We start from the raw sequence: 20,200 nt of genomic DNA on the forward strand, positions 1-20,200 counted from the left end.
TCCTGGTGTTCTGCTTCTCTTTCATGGGCACCAAGTGTCCGTGCACTAAACAGGCATTGGCTTCCCGGTGCTTCTCCTCATTTCCCTGGTGAATCATTTTATAATGCCCTTGTGGGTTGAATTGTACCCCCTATCAAGGTTTGTTTGAGTTCTAACTCTGGCCCTTGGGAATGAGGCATTATTTGAAAAGTGTCTTTGCATGTCTCGTCAAGTTCAGTTGAGGTCATACTGGCATAGCATAGGCCCTGAACTCAACATAGAAGAATAGCAGGAGGGAGAGAGATGAAGGGAGAATGCCAGGGAGGATGGAGGCAGGGACTATGGTGTTGCATCTACAAGCAAAGGAAAGCCAAGGATGGCTGGCAAGCACAGAAAAGTAGGAAGAGGCCAGGAAGTGTTCTTTTATAAATAGTCTTCAGATACCACTGGCCCTGCTGACACCTGGATTTGAGATTTTAGCCTCCAGTAGTGTGAGAGAATAAATGTGAAGCCACCCAATTTGTGGTTTTTTGTTACAGGAACCTTAGGACGTTAATAAACATTCCACACACGTAGGCCCTGAGGGATCATCATTCAGTATTGCTTTACAAACTGGGAGGGATGAGGGTTGGAAGAGCCCCATTCTCTACAATGTTTGAATAATGGGATCTTGGATTCCAAAAGGGCACGTAATGCAATGGATTGGGCAAAAAGTCCTTCAAATGGCAGTTAGGAGGTCTTTTTAAGTAGTTCTTCTGATAATTGAAGTGAAATTATTTTGATGCAAGTATGGCAGTTTCAGGGTTCCTGTTTACTCTTCCTGCATCCTGTCTCATCATTGTCTGTTCCTACCACCCTTTTATTTTCTTCTGATACTTTCCTAGCTATTGCTCTAGTCCTCTTGAGCTTCTTCATGACATTGAATTGTCTTCAGTATAGGCTTCTCATTTAATTTTGTGATCTTGACATTTTGTATGGATAAAAGAGTTTTTCATTTTCTGTTGAAACCAAAGCAATGGAATCTACACTAAAAATTAGTGTTCTAATTCTATACTAAAACCAAAAGTGCTACCATTTTTAAAAATTTGAATCTGAAAAAAAGGTTTAGTACAATGAGGCTGAAACTGATACTGAACTCAGGTGGCTGGCATATGATTGATAAATCCTGAAATGGTGAAAAATGCATTTCAGGCAGCATTTTACTACTTTATACTTTGTATAAAGTAAGCAAAGGAGGATTCTAAAATACAAATCCAGAATACCTTCCCCTGCCCCTCAGAAGTCAGGGAGTTCACCTGGGCAGTGGTGTGAGCAATGCCTAGAAATGTCTCAGGCCTTGCATGTAGGACTATTTGAACTGTCACCAGAAATCCCAGGAGAGTTATTTTGTATTTTACATACTTTTTTGTAGAAGTAAATGTTCAGAGTTATATCACCCCTCTTACAATGTCTCCTTTGGGGCCTGGAGGAAACATTAATTGCTCTAAATCACCATGTAGGGTAGAGGACATTCCCTACTCCCCATGATAAAGACAACCAATCACAGAGGCAAACAGGATTGATCTCTGGGATAGGAATTGGCTCTCATGCTTTCCCTGAGGGGTTGCCTTGCCAGGCCTTAGTGAGCACACTGTTACTTGACAAAATTTCATCTAGTGGACATAAAAACTTCCATTCCTTTAATTGATAATTGTACCATATATTTGTCCCAATATACTTAAATACTTGCTCACTTACTATATAGAACTACTTGAACAGGCTTTTTGTTTCTTTTTGTTTTACTCTCCTTAAAGCATAAAAGATTTATAACCAGGTATTGAAGAAATTTAACTGTGTTCCATTGTCTGAAAATACTTGTTAGGAGGAGTTTCTGAAGTGTTTGAGTCATCACATATTATTGAAATAACGGACTTTTCAGGAATTCTTTTGATGAGAGGTACTTTTTTTTTTTTTTTTTTTTTTAAGAACAAAATAGTCTCACTTCTTTTTAATCTCAAAAAACAGTGTGGTGACCATTTTCTTTTTAGAGGTTTTCATTTAGTCATCTAGTCTAAAGAAAGAAATATTTTCTAGATAGACCTAATTGATGAAATGGAAAAAAATAAATACATCACCAAATCTGAATTTGTCTTATAATGTATTTTTTTTTCTATTTTTTTTCTTTCTTTCCCATTCACATTTTATTTGTTTGTTTGTTTATTTATTTATTTATTTATTTATTTTTAATTTATTTTTTATTGGTGTTCAATTTACTAACATACAGAATAACCCCCAGTGCCCGTCACCCATTCACTCCCACCCCCCGCCCTCCTCCCCTTCTACCACCCCTAGTTCGTTTCCCAGAGTTAGCAGTCTTTACGTTCTGTCTCCCTTTCTGATATTTCCCACACATTTCTTCTCCCTTCCCTTATATTCCCTTTCACTATTATTTATATTCCCCAAATGAATGAGAACATATAATGTTTGTCCTTCTCCGACTGACTTACTTCACTCAGCTTAAAATGTATTTTTAAAAATTTAGAATTCTCTGACTTCTGATTATTGGAGCTACATACTCATTTTCTTATAAGTTAAAAGATATGAAAGAGGGGACTAAGTGTTCTGATTCACATTAAGATGGTGGCCAACTGAACTAGGCTCTGAAAAGTCTAAGTTACTCTATTGAGTGTCAACACAGAGTGACACAAGTAGGTGCGATTAGTGTCCTGTAGAATCCACCTTGAGGTAGCTGAGGATAAGCCTGGGCTCCGTGTCAGAAGGCTGTTGCTCTGGCTCTGAGTTTTAGGTTTCTCTTCTATTGAATATTTTTTTTTCTTTTAGTTACATATCTGACTCAGATGAAATATTGTACAGAAGCACAAAGAAAAGAGACAAAAATTGAGCTTGACTAGGTAAGGGCATGAGGCCCTGAGCCCTGGTCTTTAGGTGGCTTCTGAGTCTCTACTGAGCAAGCAGCATGAAAATGAGTGAATCAGAGGATTGAGGGCTCCATTCCATCACTAAAGGGTTGATATTTTTTTTCTTTTAAAGTAACTAATTTTCATAATGTATTGTGCAAGGTCAAAAGAAAGCTACAGATCATGCAGACAGAAGGAAATCAACTTCAAAACTCATTTAATAAACTTTTGAAAATTAAAAAAAAATAAGGAGAGGGCAACCCATATTCCTGTAAAAGTTTGACAGAAAAAGTGTAACTCATCAATTTACAATTGCAACATTTTCCAGTACTGTTCTCTTTGAAGTTAACTGTTTCAATTAGAAAAAAATTCAGCTATTTTTACATGCAGGACTTTACCAGTTTGTGAGAAACATTTTGTACTTTATTTTCATTAAATCTGTGTTTGGTGAGAGGTGGAGTTGAAGTAGTAAATAAGGCTTTATATAGAAGGTATTAGTAAACAATAAAAAAGCTTTAATCTGTATAGTAGGTATCCATAGCCTACAAGAAACAGTAGACCAATGGAAATTTAGGAGTCTGACTTGTTTACTCAGTAAATGATTTAATAACAGTGGAGAAAAGGCCGTTAGGTGATACAAATATGTATCTTACTAAGATTGATTGCAATGCAAAGCTGGTAAGTCTTAAAAAACTGGTCTTTCAAGAATGCTGGAAAAGGGATTTTAGGATTCGAGACCAATTTTTTAACTTAAATTCATCATTAAGATCTCTGGGGGGCCGGGGGGGTAGCATAAGATACTTTCACAGTTCCCGTATTTTAATTTTGAATGTGGTTTTACTCCTTAAAGCCAGAAGGAATATAAAGGAATAATGGTAATTAGATCTCTTCCTATTTCAGTTCTGAGTTTACCCTACACAGCAGAAAATCATTAAAGAAAAACACTATTTTCTCATTTGAATTACAAATACTGAAGCCTGATTTCAGTTACCTAGTTAACTTTAGGTTTTCAAGGAAACAGAATAAAAGCTTACCTAATGGAATTCTTTCAGGAAAATTTGTCAAAATACTGTTTTCACAGGTTAAGGAATTTTGCTTATTCTTTTCATAGCTATATTCCCCAAACTTAGAACAGGACCTAGAACACAGTAGTTATCAGATAAATATTTGTTGAACGAATGAATGAGATCAGCATATTATTTAATTTGGTAAATATGTAGCATGGACCTTTAAATGTCTGTTTTCTATTTTCTGCCCAAATACTGGAATCTAATTGTGGATTAGTAACTATAGTACTAGTTTTGGTTTGCATGTGCTTGTTTTATCAATAATATAATAATGTCATATTTGACTTTAATACTTTAGTTAAAGGCTCAAGCGATTTTCTATCTAACATCTTTTAAAAGGTTTATCTATTTGAGAGAGAGCATGGGAGGAAGGGGCAGAGGGGTGTGGGAAAGAGAGATGACCTTGATATCATGATCTAAGCTGAAACCAAGACTCAGACACTTACCTGACTGAGCCACCAAGGCACCCCAATTTTCTATCTTATGTGTTAGCTACTACTTTAATTGTGGGTTATAGGATAATGTTTTGCAGCAGGTTTTACCTGCCAAGATAAAGGCATAGCAGGGGGATCTATTTTGGGTAGAAGTGCCCTGAGCAGCTTAAGCTGAACAAAGTTTTTGTTCAAGTCTAGTTATGAGATAGTCTGAAGGAAAAAAATATGAATTATAGACACAGAAAAATACTCCCTTGGTAAGTACTTTTCCACATAATCATCTCAGCACTTTGATGATGAACAAACTCCTAAGCTTATAGTACTTATTAATATAGTGCATTATCTTCTAGGTTTTTTTTTTTTCAATTCTGACATAACTCGTTCTGCACTGCCACACATCTGACATATTCTGTGCTTGAGCTCATAGGATATGTTCTGGGAAATCTCTGCGCTAGGATTATGGCAGGTTACAGTTAGAAGGAGGATGTGCGTTCGTCAGGGAAGCTAATGATTGCTCTTACGTACACAGAGCTACCATCGTCTCTGTGAGATCCACATATTAATAAAAAACTTAAAAGGTGAGCCTTATCTACATAAAGATTATCTGCTTCCTTCAGTTCAGAAGGAAGTCTCCCTTGATGTGAATTAATCCTTGAGAATTCCCTCATTTCAACTAAAAATATGTTTTAGTGATTTTTGTTACACATACTCCTTCCTTCCTTACGACATAAAACTTTACTATTAAGCAGTGATAACTAGTAGTGCTAGTACTTTCTTTTTGAACATTACCACGTCATCTTTGAAATAATAGTTTACTCATATTAATAAGATTTTGATAACCACTGCCGCATAAGACCTCAATTTAAAGATCCAAAAACCAGTATTCAGCAATTTGCAGAAATAGAATATATTTTTCTGAACTTAGTATTGTTGTTATAATTTAGAAATTGTCAGTACTACGTGTTTACAGTTTTTCCAAAATAAATTGTTTCCGTTGGGGCATAATTTTATTGCTCTCACATTCCTTCCTGCTCTGTTAAGTCTAATGAGGTTTGTTTGTCCTTTAGGTGACCTACAAACGAGATCTGTATGCAGCTGAATCGATTATTAAGGGTATGTTTGGCCTTGTGACTGTCAGTTCCTGTGTTTCAAAAATGTAAGCCAGTTTAGAATTTCTCATGACATTTTAAATCCCAGAATTCTCAGAAGCATAAATGCCTGTAGGCCACAGAGGTCTCTGATTTGTTTTTTGGAAAATAATTACATTTCCTGCTTGTGAAATATCACTTACTAGTTATGTCATGTTGGTTTTAATTTTTATAAAGGAAATACTTAATTTAAGAAAAATATAGGACCTTAACACTATTTAGAAGTAAAAACTGATTTTAATAAATTTTAGATATTTATTTTTACTCAGAGGCCTGCTTCCCCCACCCCCATAACACTGCCATATCAGTCCATTATATTGCATCTTTCATATTGAGATATTCCCCCAAAGTATAGAAATAAGACTAAACGATTTGTTAAATTCCTTTTCAGTTTTGACAATGATTGCAGTTTTGTTTTGTAATTTAGATACAACATGTGTAATAATCCCTTTATCGTTGTTTTTCATCTCTAGGCCTCACAGCTACACAGAGGTAGTTTATTTAATAATCAACAAATATTTGTTGTTGTGCTGAACACTGTACTAGGAATGTAATGATGACACACAGGGGACATTGATTCCCTATCTTTACAGCCTCCGTCATTTCATTCAGGGTTTCTGAATCTCAGCAGCCTGGGTATCTTAGTCCAGGTAATTCTTCATTTTCAAGATTGTTTTGACCACTGCAGATTGTTGAGCAGCATGCTTTGCTCTAGATGCCAGGAGCACTCTGCACTCCTTCCTCCCTCCCTTCCTCCTGATGCGACATCAAAGATGTGTCCCACAGAAACACTGTTAAAACTTGTGGTTCTGGCAAAAATGACAGTGCCGATCCTGAAGCAAGTGTGGGGCTTCACCATCTGTTACTGACACCTTCGAAATTGATGAAGAATAGATCTGTGTGCTTAGGTTTTGACAGAGAGGTGAAGTTGTAATTCAGAATCAGAAGTTGAAGAAAATGCTAATCTCAACTCTGAATGCATAAGTTTGTTAGATAGGTTTTCCCTCATATTTTGAATAATCAATTGGCTTCACATTGACAAAACTGAAATCTTCTCTCTGGTCATGACATTGTATACTTGTAGTTAGCCCTCAAGGTTTTTGCACCCAAGAATATTGCATTTCAAACCATTAATGTACCATAATTTATAGGTCTGTGTATCTGTGTACATAAACAGATCGTCTCTAGCTATAAATCAAAATGTTGACATGTATTTACGCATCAGCCAGGCGTTGTGTAAACATTACTGTGGAGCAGTTGACTAAACCATGATGTGGTTGGTTATGTTCTCAGCACGAGGAAATAGAAAACTAGTCTGATTTCCTGACACACTCATACCTTTGTTAGGTAGGTACAGTGGACCTGATTTAACCTGTGAGTAGTTGGTAAGTGGTCCTTCTGAAGATTGTACACATTATATTGGCCTACAATGTATCAGAGCAGGCTTCTTATAATGCAAAAGCCTACTTTGAAGTGTTACTGTAGTGAGTATAGTTTTGAAAATTGTATACAGAGAGAGACTGTTGTTTTCTTCTGTAATATGTTTTAGTGTGGTATTTTTATTTTTAATTTACTTACAAAATGTTATTTTATTCTCAGGGAAAGTAATCTGACTGCATGTAAACAGCTAATCAATAATCTCAAAAAATTTCCTTATGCTGTAAGGTTTGCATTTCTAGTAACTTCCTAGGAGATTGTGGTGTTGCTCATAAACTTTGAGGGCCACTCCTCTCTGGCTTCTCCCCTTTTGGAGTGGGGCCTCCAGATCAGCAGCATTGTGATTACCTGAGAACCTGAATGCAGGATGTGTGCCCCCCCCCACATTAAATCAGAATATGCATTTTTAGCAAAAACTCTGGCTACTTGGTTTGTATGTTAAATTATGGAAGCACCCCTGTAGGCTGTTTTTGAGTCTTAGGTCATTTCTTTTTAGATAATATTTTTATTGCATTAAGAGCTCTTACTGTGTTCATCAGCCCAGATGCTTTTTGCTTACCTGGGATTGCTACCTGCCCTTATGATTTGCACTAATACTCTCTCGGAGGCCTGATAGGAGAAATAATGCTGGGCATAGGCAAATGAATACCCTTGGATTTTTAAAAAATAAAATTGCAAAATAAAATAAGATATATAGCAGATGATCTGAGTTACAAATTCACCTATTTGCCTGTCTCTAGTGAATGTTCAAAGTATCTTTCTAGGCACTACTACAACACAGTATTTTACTGGGTACTTAGTTTGTGAAAGACAAAGTTTAAAGCATTTTATGTGTGTCATCTTGTGTTTCTCCAACTACTTAAGGATGTAGGTCATGTCACCGTGTCCATATTATAGGATAACCAAGGGTTCTAAGCAATTATTGATTTAAGAAGGATAGAAAATACATTCTTAACTACAAGTTTCTGTCTTTGGAAGTTTACCTCTTTTTACAGCTATTATCTTTTTTCCTTAAGCAGAGATTGTTCACATTGCCTTCTCTGATATCCTTGAACTACATGTGTTTTCAAATTTGGAGTATTTATATTTTCAGAAGTTAATGCAGTAGATAATGTATTAAGTCACTCACTAGTGGGATTAAGGACCTTGCAACATAATGAAAATGATAAAGCATGAATGGTTACATTCAGTATAAGAATAAAGACTATTGGGCAGCCCCAGTGGCCCAGCGGTTTAGCACTGCCTTCAGCCTGGGGTGTGATCCTGGAGACCCGGGATCGGGTCCCACATTGGGCTCCCTGCATGGAGCCTGCTTCTCCCTCTGCCTGTGTCTCTGCCCCTCTCTCTCTGTGTCTGTCATGAATAAATAAAATCTTTAAAAGAAATCATAAAGACTATGGAGCCTTCTAGTCCAACTTTAGGTCTGATGTTTACCACCAAGTTTATATATGAAAACAATTACTGAATTTTCTATTGAAAGACATTGGATTTCAGCATTGCCCATAACTTGGTGTGAACCTCTTTTAGATTGATTCAGTGAAGGTGAGAGGATATGTCTCGGGTTTTTTTTTTTTTTTTTATCTCATCTCTAACAGTGAATTTAATTGAATAGAGTCATATGTTAAAGGGTACAGCTGCATTTTTTCCCCATAGAATTGAAAAATTGAAATTATGGGATAGGTGACTCTTTTCTCCTACCATACTACTTTATCTACTTCTAATTGATGAATACTGAGATCCAGTGTATCTGTCCCTACATTATACATACATTATATATATAACATATGTAAATATATTTTTTTCTCAAAGATGATATGAAATTGGGCATATACACTTTTGTCAAAGTTCAAAACCAGGATTTGAGCACATGGCACTCAAAACTCAAGTTTTTAAGTATGTTACCTCCTTTTTTTTTTTTTTTTTTTTTACTGTAATATTGTAACAGACATAATACTATTATGGGTAAACTCTGGTTTAGATTCATTACTTTTCTCTTGGTCATACAGTAAGAGCAAGATGCACAATTTAAACCTAGGTCTCTTGAAGTCTGACTTCACTCTGGGGCACGGGCATGGCCACTTGGCATCTCTGAGTCATGAGCTGCTCAAGCTGACAGCTGTAGTGGATACTAGATTCGTTAGTGCTCTTTTATTCAGTACAGCAAATAGTTTATAAAATTCAGCCTACCCAGTTCTGATTCTGTTGGTTTAAAACTGCATCTTCAGCTGGTCCGATGAAGAGTGAGCACACAGTTGCGACTGGACATGTTCTCTTACAGTGCTGGGCTAAACACACAGTATCATCTTCTAGAGAGTTCCAGAGAGTGTGAGAAAAACAGAATATTGAGATAGCAGGTTTCTAGACATGCCCAGAGAATGAGTAAAAATTAAAGCTCCAAGTCATGATTTCACAATGATGGTTTAGTTACTGTTTAGTTTTGGTATATGTTAATTTTGGTGGTTGAATACTTAACTAGAAATAGCAGTTTTTCCTTTTCTGGGATGAAGCTTTTTTTCATCTTGTGATCTGAGTGTTAGTATTCTGTAAGTCCTTTCTGTGCTGCTTTTTCACTTGAATGCCAATTATTGCTGTTCAACAAATTATATTTTCATGAAAGTATTGTCTCATTTATATATTTTCAGGCTCTATAAAAGCATTTCCTTGATGAATGTCATGTCTTGCAAGTGCATTTTGTTCTCGCAAGTTTGTCACTGGAATAGCAAGTGTGTTTTGGTGTATCTTAATGTTTGAGTCCATATCTTTGTTGAGTATGAAGATTTTGATGTAACTAACTTTAGGCAAGTGTTTGACTAAAATCCCAAAATTGTGGTTTCCAGCAAGTATAAAACTCTGACTTCTATTTTTGTGTTTTTAGATGTCTTATTTTGAAGCTTAATTTATTCTAGGATCAGTATACTTAAATGGATTTCCATCTACAGTCAAGTATTTGATACTAGGAAATGTGTATATAAAGTATTCTTATATTTGTTGACACAGTTGTCTGCATTGAAAAAGGTATAGTTGGGCAGCCCGGGTGGCTCAGCGGTTTAGCGCCCCCTTCAGCCCAGGGCATGATCCTGGAGACCTGGAATCGAGTCCCACATCAGGCTCCCTGCATGGAGCCTGCTTCTCCCTCTGCCTGTGTTTCTGCCTCTCTCTTTCTGTGTCTCTCATGAATAAATAAATAAAATCTTTAAAAAAGAAAAGAAAAGAAAAAGGTACAGTTAAGCATAAATTTACTATGAGGCTAAACAAAGCTTTGTTTTTTTTAAGTTTTTATTAAAATTCCAGCAAACTTACAGTATAATATTGGTTTCAAGTGTCCATTATAGTGATTGTATACTTCATATGTCATCTGGTGCTCATCATGGCAAGTGCACCCCTTAATCCCCATCACCTATTTCACCCATCCCCCCACCCCCTCCCCTCTAGTAACCACATAACCACAGTTCTTTTTAATTAAAAATCTGTTTCTTGGTTTGTCTTTTTTTTCTGCCTTTGTTCATTTGTTTTGGTTCTTAAATTCTACATATGAGTGAAATCATATCATATTTGTCTTTCTCTGTCTTGTTTTGATTAGCATTATACCCTCTAGCTACATTCCTGTCCTTGCAAATGGCAAGATTTCATTTTTTATGGCCAAATAATATTCCATTGTGTATATACCACATCTTTATGCATTCATCAATGGACAGACCCTTGGGCTGTTTCCCTAGTTTGGCAATTGAGGATAACGCTGCTGTATACATGGGTGTGCATGTATCTTTGGATTAGTATTTTTGGACTCTTTGTATAAATACCCACTAATGCCATTGCTGAATCATAGGAAAGTTCTATTTTTAACTTTTAAAGAACCTCCATACTGTTTCCCAGAGTGGCTGTACCAGTTTGCATTCCCCTCAACAGGGCAGGTGGGGTTGCCCTTTCTCCACATCCTCGCCAATACTTGGTATTTCTTGTGCTGTTGATTTTAGCCACTCTGGCAGATGTGAGATGATACCTCATTATAGTTTTGGTTTGCATTTCCTTGATAATGAGCAATATTGAACATTTTTTCATGTGTCTGTTGGCCACCTGAATGTTGTCTTTGCAGAGACATGTACGTTCATGTCTTTTGCCCATTTTTAAATTGTGTTATTTGTTTTTTGGTTGGTTTATAAGTTCTTTATATATTTTGAATAGTAACCATTTATCAGATATGTCATTTTGCAAATACTTTCTCCCATTCCATAGGTAGACTTTTTGTTTGGTTTGATGGTTTTCTTCACTGTGAAAAGCTTTTTATTTTCATGAAGTCCCAATAGTTTATTTTTGTTTTTGTTTCCCTTGCCTCTCAGGAAAATATGTCCAGGGAAAAGTTGTTATAGTTGATGTCAAAGAGGTTAGTGCCTGTGTTCTTTTCTAGGATTTTTATGATTTTAGGTCTTATATTTATGTCTTTGATCTGTTTTGAATGTATTTTTTGTGTATGGTGTAAGAAAGTGGTTTAGTTTCATTCTTGTGCACATTGATGTCCAGTTTTCCCAACATCATTTGTTGAAGAAACTGTCTTTTCCCCCTTGAATATTATTTCCTGCTTTATTGGAGATTAATTGAGCATATAGTCAAGGCTTTATTTCTGGGTTTTCCATTTCCTTCTATTGAAGTATGTGTCTCTTTTTGTGCCAGGACCAAACTTTTTTGATTACTACAAGTTTGTAATATAACTTGAAGTTTGGAATTGTGATACCTCCATCTTTGCTTTTCTTTTCCAAGATTGCTTTGGCTATTTAGGGTCTTTTGCAGCTCCATACAAATTTGAGATTTGTCTGTTCCAGTTCTGTGAAAAACACTGCTGGTATTTTGATAGGAATTGCATTAAATATGTACATTGCTTTGGGTAAGGTAGACATTTTAACAATGTTTGCTCTTCCAACCCATGAACATGGAATGTCTTTCCATTTGTGTCATCTTGAATTTCTTTCATCCGTGTTTTAAAGTTTTCAGAATACAGGTCTTTTACCTCTTTAGCTAGGTTTATTTCCTATGTATATTATTATTTTGGGAGGGATTATAAATTGGATTTTGTTTTAAATTTCTCTTTCTGCTGTTTCATTATTGATGTATAGAAACGCAGCAGAGGTTTGTGCATTGATTTTTGTATCCTTCAACTTTACTGAATTCATTTATCAGTTCTAGCAGTTTTTGGGGGGAGTTTTTAGGGTTTTCTGTATATACAGTTGTATCATGTCATCTGCAAATAGTGAAAGTTCTACTTCATTACTGGTTTAATTCCTTTTCTTTCTTTTTGTTTGATTGCTGAGGCTAGGACTTCTGGTACCATGTTGAATAAAAGTCATGAGAGTGGACAGCCTTGTCTTATTCCCAGTGTTGGGGGTAAAGCTTGGTTTTTCACCATCAAAGGATGATGTTGGATGTGAGTTTTTCTTTCATAAATGGCTTTATTATGTTGAGGTATGCTCCCTCTAAGCCTATTTCTTATGCTTTTTCTGCATCTATTGAAATGATGACAAGGTTCTTATCCTTTCTCCTATTGATGTGATGTATCACATTTATTGATTTATGGATATTAAACCACCATTACAACCCAGAAATAAATACCACTTGATCATAGTGAATGATATTTTTAAAGTATTGTTGGATTCTTTGCTAGCATTTTCTTGAGGATTTTTGTTTCTATGTTCAGCAGGGATATTGGTCTGTAGTTCCCTTTATAAGTGGTTTCTTCATCTGGTTTTTGTGTCAAGAAAATGCTGGCCTCATAGAATGAATTAAGAAGTTTTCTTTCCTTTTCTATGTATTCAGATGGTTTAAGAAGAATAGATATTAACTTTTCTTTAAATATTTGGTAGAGTTTGCCTGGGAAGCCATATGGTTCTGAACTTTTATTTCTTGGGAGTTTTTTTTTTTCAATACTGATTGAATTTCTTTGCTGGTTATCAGTCTGTTCAAATTTTCTATTTCTTCCTTTTTCAGTTTTGGTAGTTTGTATGTTTCCAGAAATTTATCTATTTCTTCCTGGCCATCTAATTTGTTGGCATATAGGTTTTCATAATATTCTCTTGTAATTATTCATATTTCTGTGTTGTTGGTTGCTATTTCTTTGCTCATTTGTGATATTGAGTCTTTTTTTTTTTCTTGATAAGTCTGGCTGGAGAATTACCAATTTTATTGATTTCTTTCAAAGAAACAGCTCTTGGTTTTATTGATCTCTTCTATTTCTTAAAAATTTTCAAATTTTCTATATCATTTATTTCTTCTCTAAATTTTATTATTTCTTTCCTTCTGCTGGCATTAGGTTTTGTTTGTTATTCTTTTTCTAGCTTCTTTAGATGTAATGTTAGGCTTTTTGAGGTTTTTCTTGCTTCTTGAAGTAGACTTGTATTGCTATATACTTCACTCTTATAACTGGTTCCGCATCCCAAAGTTTTTGGACCATTGTGTTTTCATTTTCATTTGTTGCCATGTACTTTTTAATTTCTTCTTTTATTTCTCTGTTGACCCATTCATTGTTTTGCAGCATGTTATTTAACCTCCATGTATTGTGGTCTTCCCTGGTTTTTCTCTTGTGGTTAACTTCTAGTTTCCTAGTGTTGTGGTCAGAAAAGATGCATGGTATGACTTAAATCTTCTTGAATTTGTCAAGGCTTGTTTTGTGGCTTGTTTTCCTGTTCTGGTAAACGTTCCATGTGTACTTGAATGCATATTCTGCTGTTTTAGGATGCAATGTTTGGAATATATCTGTTTTAATCCATTTTGTCACTCTGTGTCTTTTGATTGGAGCATTTGGTCCATTTACATTCAGAATAATTACTGATAGACATGTATTCATTTTTATTTTATTACTTGTGTTTTGTGGTTGTTTCTCAAGATTTTCTCTGTTCCTTTCTTGTCTTTCATGGTATGTTGATTTTCTTTAATGATATATTTGAATTTATTTCACTATATTTGCATATTTATTAGTGGTTTTTGATATAATTACCATTAGGCTTGTATATAACCTCTCTTGCATATAGCAGTCTATGTTAAGTTAGTGGTTGCTTAATTTTGAACCCATTCTTTGCTCCTTTCCTTCCCATGTTTATGTACATATTATCATGTTTTACATCCCTGTATTTTGAGAACTTCTTGACTGAGTTTCTTTTTATAGAAATACTCATTTTTACTGCCTTCATGTTTTCTACCTTCATACTGTCACTTTTGGTTTCTCCTCTCCTCTCACAGAGCCCCCTTTAAAATTTCTTGCAGGACTGGTTTAGTGATGAGGTTATTTAGTTTGTCTTTATTTATTTATTTTTTTCTATTCTGAATGATAGCCTTGCTGGATAGAGTATTCTTGGCTACAGATTTTTCTCAATATATTATGCCAGTACCTTCTCAACTTAAAAGTTTCTGCAGAAAAATTCCCTAATAGATCTATGGCTTTTCCCTTGTATGTTACTGTCTTTTGTCCTGCTGATTTTAATTTTTTGCTTTATCATCATCTTTTGCCAATTTCATTAAAATATGTCTTGGTATGCATCTGCTTTTGTTCATTTTGTTGGGTGTTATCTGTACATCCTGCATCTGGATATCTGTTACCTTCTTCAGACTAAGGAAGTTTTTAGTTGTTATTTCCTCAAATAATTTTTCTGCCCCTTGTTCTCTCTCTTTTTCTTCTTGGACTCCTGTAATATAGATGTTATTATATTTGATGGAGTCACTGAGTTCTTTAAGTCTATTCTTATATTACAAAATTCTTTTTCCCTATTTTGTTCAGCTTGATTACTTTCCATTACTGTCTTCTGGTTCATTGATTTGTTCATTTCATGTATTGAATCTTTTATCTCTGCTGTTACTCCTTATCCCTTAAAAAAAAAAAGATTTTACTTATTCATGAGACACACACACACACACAGGCAGAGCCATAGGCAGAGTGAGAAGCAGACTTCTTGTGGGGAGCCTGATGTGGGACTTGATCCCAGGACTCTGGGAATGTGACCTGAGCTGAAGGCAGATGCTCAACCATTAGCCACCCAGGTGTCCCCTTGTTATCTGTTTGTGAAGTGTCTCACTTAAGTTTTCCACTGTTTTTTTCAAGTCTAGTGAGAATCCTTATGATCCTTCTTTAAATACTCCACCAAGCACGTGACATACCTATTGCCTTTAGAACTCTGGCCATGGCCTTACTTTGTTCTTTCATTTGGGGGAAATTTTTATGTCTTCTCATTTTGTCTAAGTCTCTATGCCTGTTTCTCTGTGTTAGGAAATTCAGCTATAGCTCCTGTTCTTGAGGATAATGACTTTATGAAGAAGAGGTCCTGGAGTGCCCTTAAGTGCAGTGTTCCCTGTCCCCCAGGGCCTGGTGTTTTAGGAATGTCTCCAGTGTGTATTATGTTCACTCCACTGTTTTGTCCTGGCTCCTTTATCTTTCAGGCCAGTCATCTGCAGAGGCTCTCTTTACTGTGGGCAGGGTTGGTCCCTGGCCTGAATGTGGTGTGTTTTACATAGGTGTGCTCTGGTCAGTTTGTGATGAGATCTGTCACTACCACTTCCAGAACCAAGGCTCTACAAAACTCCCAAGTTGGGAGATGGGGTCCGAGCATAGATTAGTTTTGTCTTCAGGGGAGGGATCCCACTGTGCTAGGATTGAGGCAAGTGGGACTGGGAAGGGTAGGTCTCCTGGAACACAGGGTTAGAGTTTGGCATAAGCAAGTTAGGGGTAGGTGCTATGCTAGTTTCTGCAGGTAGCCCTGTACTGAGGGACCAGGATGGGGTGGTGGTGGTTGGAGATGACGGAGATGCTGCCTGCTAGTTCCTTTGTTCCTGGAGGGGTCTGTCACTGAACACTGCCTCTCTGGGAAGTGCTCTGAGATGAGTACCTAACCTCCCTCCTGTGTGCCCCAGCTGTTCAAGTTGCTGTTCCTAAGCTGTCAATGGATTGTTGGTTTGCCTTCTCTCTAAGAGTAGCTCAGTGCCCTCAGGGCTGGGGCACATAGTAGGGAAGTTAGGTACTCATCTCAGAGCACTTCCTAGAGAGGCAGTGTTCTTTAAACTCCAGGCTTTTTAGCGACACCTGGATGGCTCAGCAGTTGAGCATCTGCCTTAGGCTCAGGGCATGATCCCGATTCTGGGATTGAGTCCCACATCGAGCTCCCTGCATGGAGCCTGCTTCTCCCTCTGCCTGTGTCTCTGCTTTTCTGTGTGTCTCTCGTGAATGAATAAATATAATTTTAAAACAAAACAAAACTCCAGGCTTTAAGCCTTTTGGGTTATAAAACAACATTTTACTACTCCTTTTTCTGAAGTAGAGGTGGATTTGGTCATTGTACTTTATTATTTAACCCTTAAGGCTTCTGTGAGTGAAATTTAAAACATAAACTTTTCTAGAGAGTAGCATGATTAATAAGCTCAACAAGACACTGACGTTACAGGACAAGTTTATAAATAGCTACTTAACAAAGAGGTATTATACTTTTGACATGCCAGCTGGTTGAGCCCACCCAAGCCTCCTCTGCTTACTCAGGTGTATCCAAACCATTAGGGCAGTAACAGAAGCCATCAGTAACATATTTTATCGAGATTTACATTTTTTTTTTGAGATTTACATATTATATACAGTCTCAACCAAAACTTAATTTAATATGCTGACAGACCTTATCTTGGCAGAAGGAGCAATATTCTAAAATTTTCATAGAAAACACCCTATGGAATTTTAAAAGTGATTGCATTTATTTTCTACCATCATCCTTCATCAAATCTTTTAATATATTTAATTTTGTAGATAAAGACTATTTAAAAATAGGGTTTATTGTTTCTTGGTTATAATTGTACAAACCCAAGTAAGCTTGTGTTATTAAAAAAAAAAAAAAAAAGCCCCATGATGCCTTTTGTCACCATATTTATGTAAAGATGGAAAAACAAAATAGTGAAAACAGAAAATCATTTTAATTTTTACATTACTTTAGTTAATAGTAGTTAAAGTTCACATAAAAATTCATGTATTCTCAGTCATTATGTAATGTTTCCATTTGTTAAATTAGTTGATTTTGATTTCTCACGTACAACATTTGTTGATTCAGAAACTTAGAATTTATTCTGAAAATAATTTTTTTCAACGTAACTGATAAAGCCAGCTCTTTTATTGTTAAGTATTTTTTAACAGGTAAGCTATAAATCCCCATATACCTGCTTTTTTATGTTTCATACTGTGTTTTGGAAAATTAAATCAGTAGACAAGCATTTGAATCATTTGTGCTTATACATTGAAAGTAGCTAAGTATACTTGTAAATTGGCTTTGAAGGAAAGGAATAAAGTAAAAGGACATGTGAATAAAATTGATTCAGTGTTATTGAGAATTAGGAAGACTCATTGTGATGTAATATATTTTATGCGTATGAAGAAATTAATGCCTTAATATTTTCGTGATCCTTTAATATTTACACTTAATGTTATGGTATTTTAAGTGTAATATATTGTTAATATTTTTACAAATTGAAAGAATAAAAAATTTTAAATCAGGTTTTCTACATCTGTAACTGGACAATGTTCTGCATCTGTGGTATGTCTTCATCAGGTTTTTCTTGTTAAATACCCAGTGATGGCACCATTTATGTCATTAACCATGCTTTTTGGACAATGCAATGTGACAGCTAAGATTTACATAGAAACTGCAATTTTTGATGTATCTGGCTTTTCACTGTGAGTCTTCATTTTCCACATTTTCACATTAATACCATAACTTCTTTGTACATAATAGTTTTTGTTCTTCACTGTCTTGAAAGTAATACTGTGACTGTATCTTACGTGAATCTGTAAGAACATTTGCGTCAAGCCTTCATTAGTCAGAACAGGAAGATTGCAATATGATTTAATAGCAGTTTGGTTTCCTTGGAATCTTACTGTAAAAAAAATGTAAATTGGAAAGTTAAATATTTGGGTGATTAGAGAAAGTAGAGTTCACTTTAATTTTGTGATTTCTTTTGTCATTGGTGAGATGCTAATTAAAGCATAGGGAAGTTAATCTGTCATATTAAAAAAGAAACTTTTAAGGTCACAGTGAGTTATTAAGCAATTAGCCAAGTAAGATTTGATAAGACAAAAGCCAGCCAGTTATACTTGACTCTGATGTAGGTAGAATATAAAACAACAAAAACTCCAAATGCAACTTAAATGCTTAAAGCAATAATACAGTTTGTAAATATCCTGATGAGTCATTAGACTTGAAAAATTGCATTTCCTTCACATTTCTCTTAACTCAGAATATATACTTTGAAAAACTATATATATATATAGTTTTTTTAGTTTTATATATATAATATAATATATATATTTTATATTTATATATAAATATATATATAATTTATATATAAATATATATAGTTTATATAATATATATAAATATATATGTAGTTTTCAAACTATATGTTCAAACTATATATTATATATAGTTATATATATTGCATCATTTACTTGGAAAATAGTAATATGTTACATGTAGAAACATGTGCAGGAGACAAGATGTCACATGTCTGTTTCTTACTTGTAGTTTAAGGTAGGAAACTTCATCCTGTATTCAATGACTCATTTAAAAATGTGGTGAAGATCTGATAACAAACCTTGAAAAAAAAAAAACCTATGTACCATTGCCCTCCAGCTGAAACATTGCAGTCAACAATAGAGGTAACTTTTCTAAAGACCACTTTGACCTTTTAAAGTGAGTATGTGTGGTATTTTTTTTTTTTTTTTTTGCAAGTTTCTCTGTACCATCCTGGTTATCCACTTGTCCTATAAGAATGACTTATTGGCTTTTTCCCCCCTTTATTGACCACGTGCTTTCCCCCTCTCTGTTCTAAAAACTTCCTGTATGAGATGTTTAGAGAAACCTGAGGCCTCTTCCTATGTATTAAACTGAGACAGGGACCTTGGCTCAGCAGTGGTGATTCTGTTTAATACTATTTTAAAATCCTTACTGTGAGGTAGAAAATACTCCTATATTGGCTGTTGATTCAAGGAACTAAACAGGTAAATGGAAGATGACTGTCCTAATTTTGTATGGATTAGGGCTTGAAACCTCTTTTGGATGTGAATAGTGTTGGATTGGATACAGCTTATCTAAGAACATTAAGATTTTGGCTCAAGAGTTCAGTAAAGTGAATAATGAGGCTTGATGAAGTCATGGTGTTGGATGTTTCTAAATAATTGAAAGCTGGCCTGGATTTTTTTGACCCCTTGGTGATGGAACTAACCTAGTATTTAGGTTTGTCTCTATTGGAAGATGTTTGAAATCTTCTTCTAAAATACACCATTCTGTGCACTCTGGGGTCATTACTGATCATTATTTTTTTAACAGATTTTATTTATTGGAGATCCAGAGGAGGAGCAGAGAGGGAAGGAGAGAGATAAGCAGGCTGCATTGAGTGCAGAGCTCAACACAGGGTTCCATCCCAGGACCCTGAGATCATGGCCTGAGCCAAAACCAAGAGTCAGATGCTTAACTGACTGAGCCACTCAGGTGCCCCAAGTCCTTACTGATTATTAATTGCAGGCATATGTATAGATATTCTTTGCTTCTCTTAGTGTGTCATTGATCTTTCATGTGGTAAAAAGAAGGGTGAACATGTTAGAAAATTTTCATATTACTGTTTTTTTGAAGTACAATGGAAAACCCCAAAATTTACATGCATTTTCTAATCCTTGAAGCTCTCTGATAGAAGTGCATATATTTCATGTGTACCAATGTTCAAAGAAGCCCAATGTTCAAGGGACAATAAGAGGAACTTTAAAAGATGAGTTACTACATATTAGTTTTAGACCTCATTCATAAACTTAAAAATCTATGCATGATATCTCCTATTTTCTATAAAGGACTTTAGAATAATTCTGGAATTAAACGTTTTTGACAACATGTTATACATGAATATATTTCCCTGAACCATGTACCCATGAGTATATTACATACTAGTTTTTGACCTCAATTATGAACTTAAAAATTTATACATCCTATCTCCTATTTCCTATAAAAGACTTTAGACTCACACTGGAATTAAACATTTTGACAACACGTTGTACACGAGTATATTTTGCTAAACCACATACCCTAACCAAAGTTGGCTAAGTTTTAGATTGCAAAGCATATTATGCCAGGGGATTAAAAGCCCTGAGGAAATTCCATTTTACTTAAAGCTTGATTAAAACTTGAGAGAATTTCAAGAGTTTGTCAGGTGAAGATGTGATATATTGAAAACATTGACATTCT

The 20,200-nt window shown here is 35.3% G+C and overlaps 1 protein-coding gene across 28 annotated transcripts in view; it reads left to right on the forward strand.

The window, feature by feature from the left end:
• The window catches only part of CRPPA (CDP-L-ribitol pyrophosphorylase A), a 292,251-nt gene that overhangs the window by 97,724 nt on the left and 174,327 nt on the right, over nt 1-20,200 (forward strand). For all 28 annotated transcript variants that reach the window (XR_012010932.1, XM_072783932.1, XM_072783927.1 and 25 more), the window contains one exon: nt 5,445-5,490. Coding sequence is in view for 27 of the 28 variants with exons in the window: in XM_072783932.1 (XP_072640033.1) it covers nt 5,445-5,490 (46 nt within the window). In the remaining variant the exon portion in view is untranslated. The remainder of the gene's footprint in view (nt 1-5,444; nt 5,491-20,200) is intronic.

This window comes from Canis lupus, chromosome 18, assembly GCF_048164855.1.
Source record: "Canis lupus baileyi chromosome 18, mCanLup2.hap1, whole genome shotgun sequence".
In the NCBI taxonomy this organism is placed as follows: domain Eukaryota; kingdom Metazoa; phylum Chordata; class Mammalia; order Carnivora; family Canidae; genus Canis; species Canis lupus.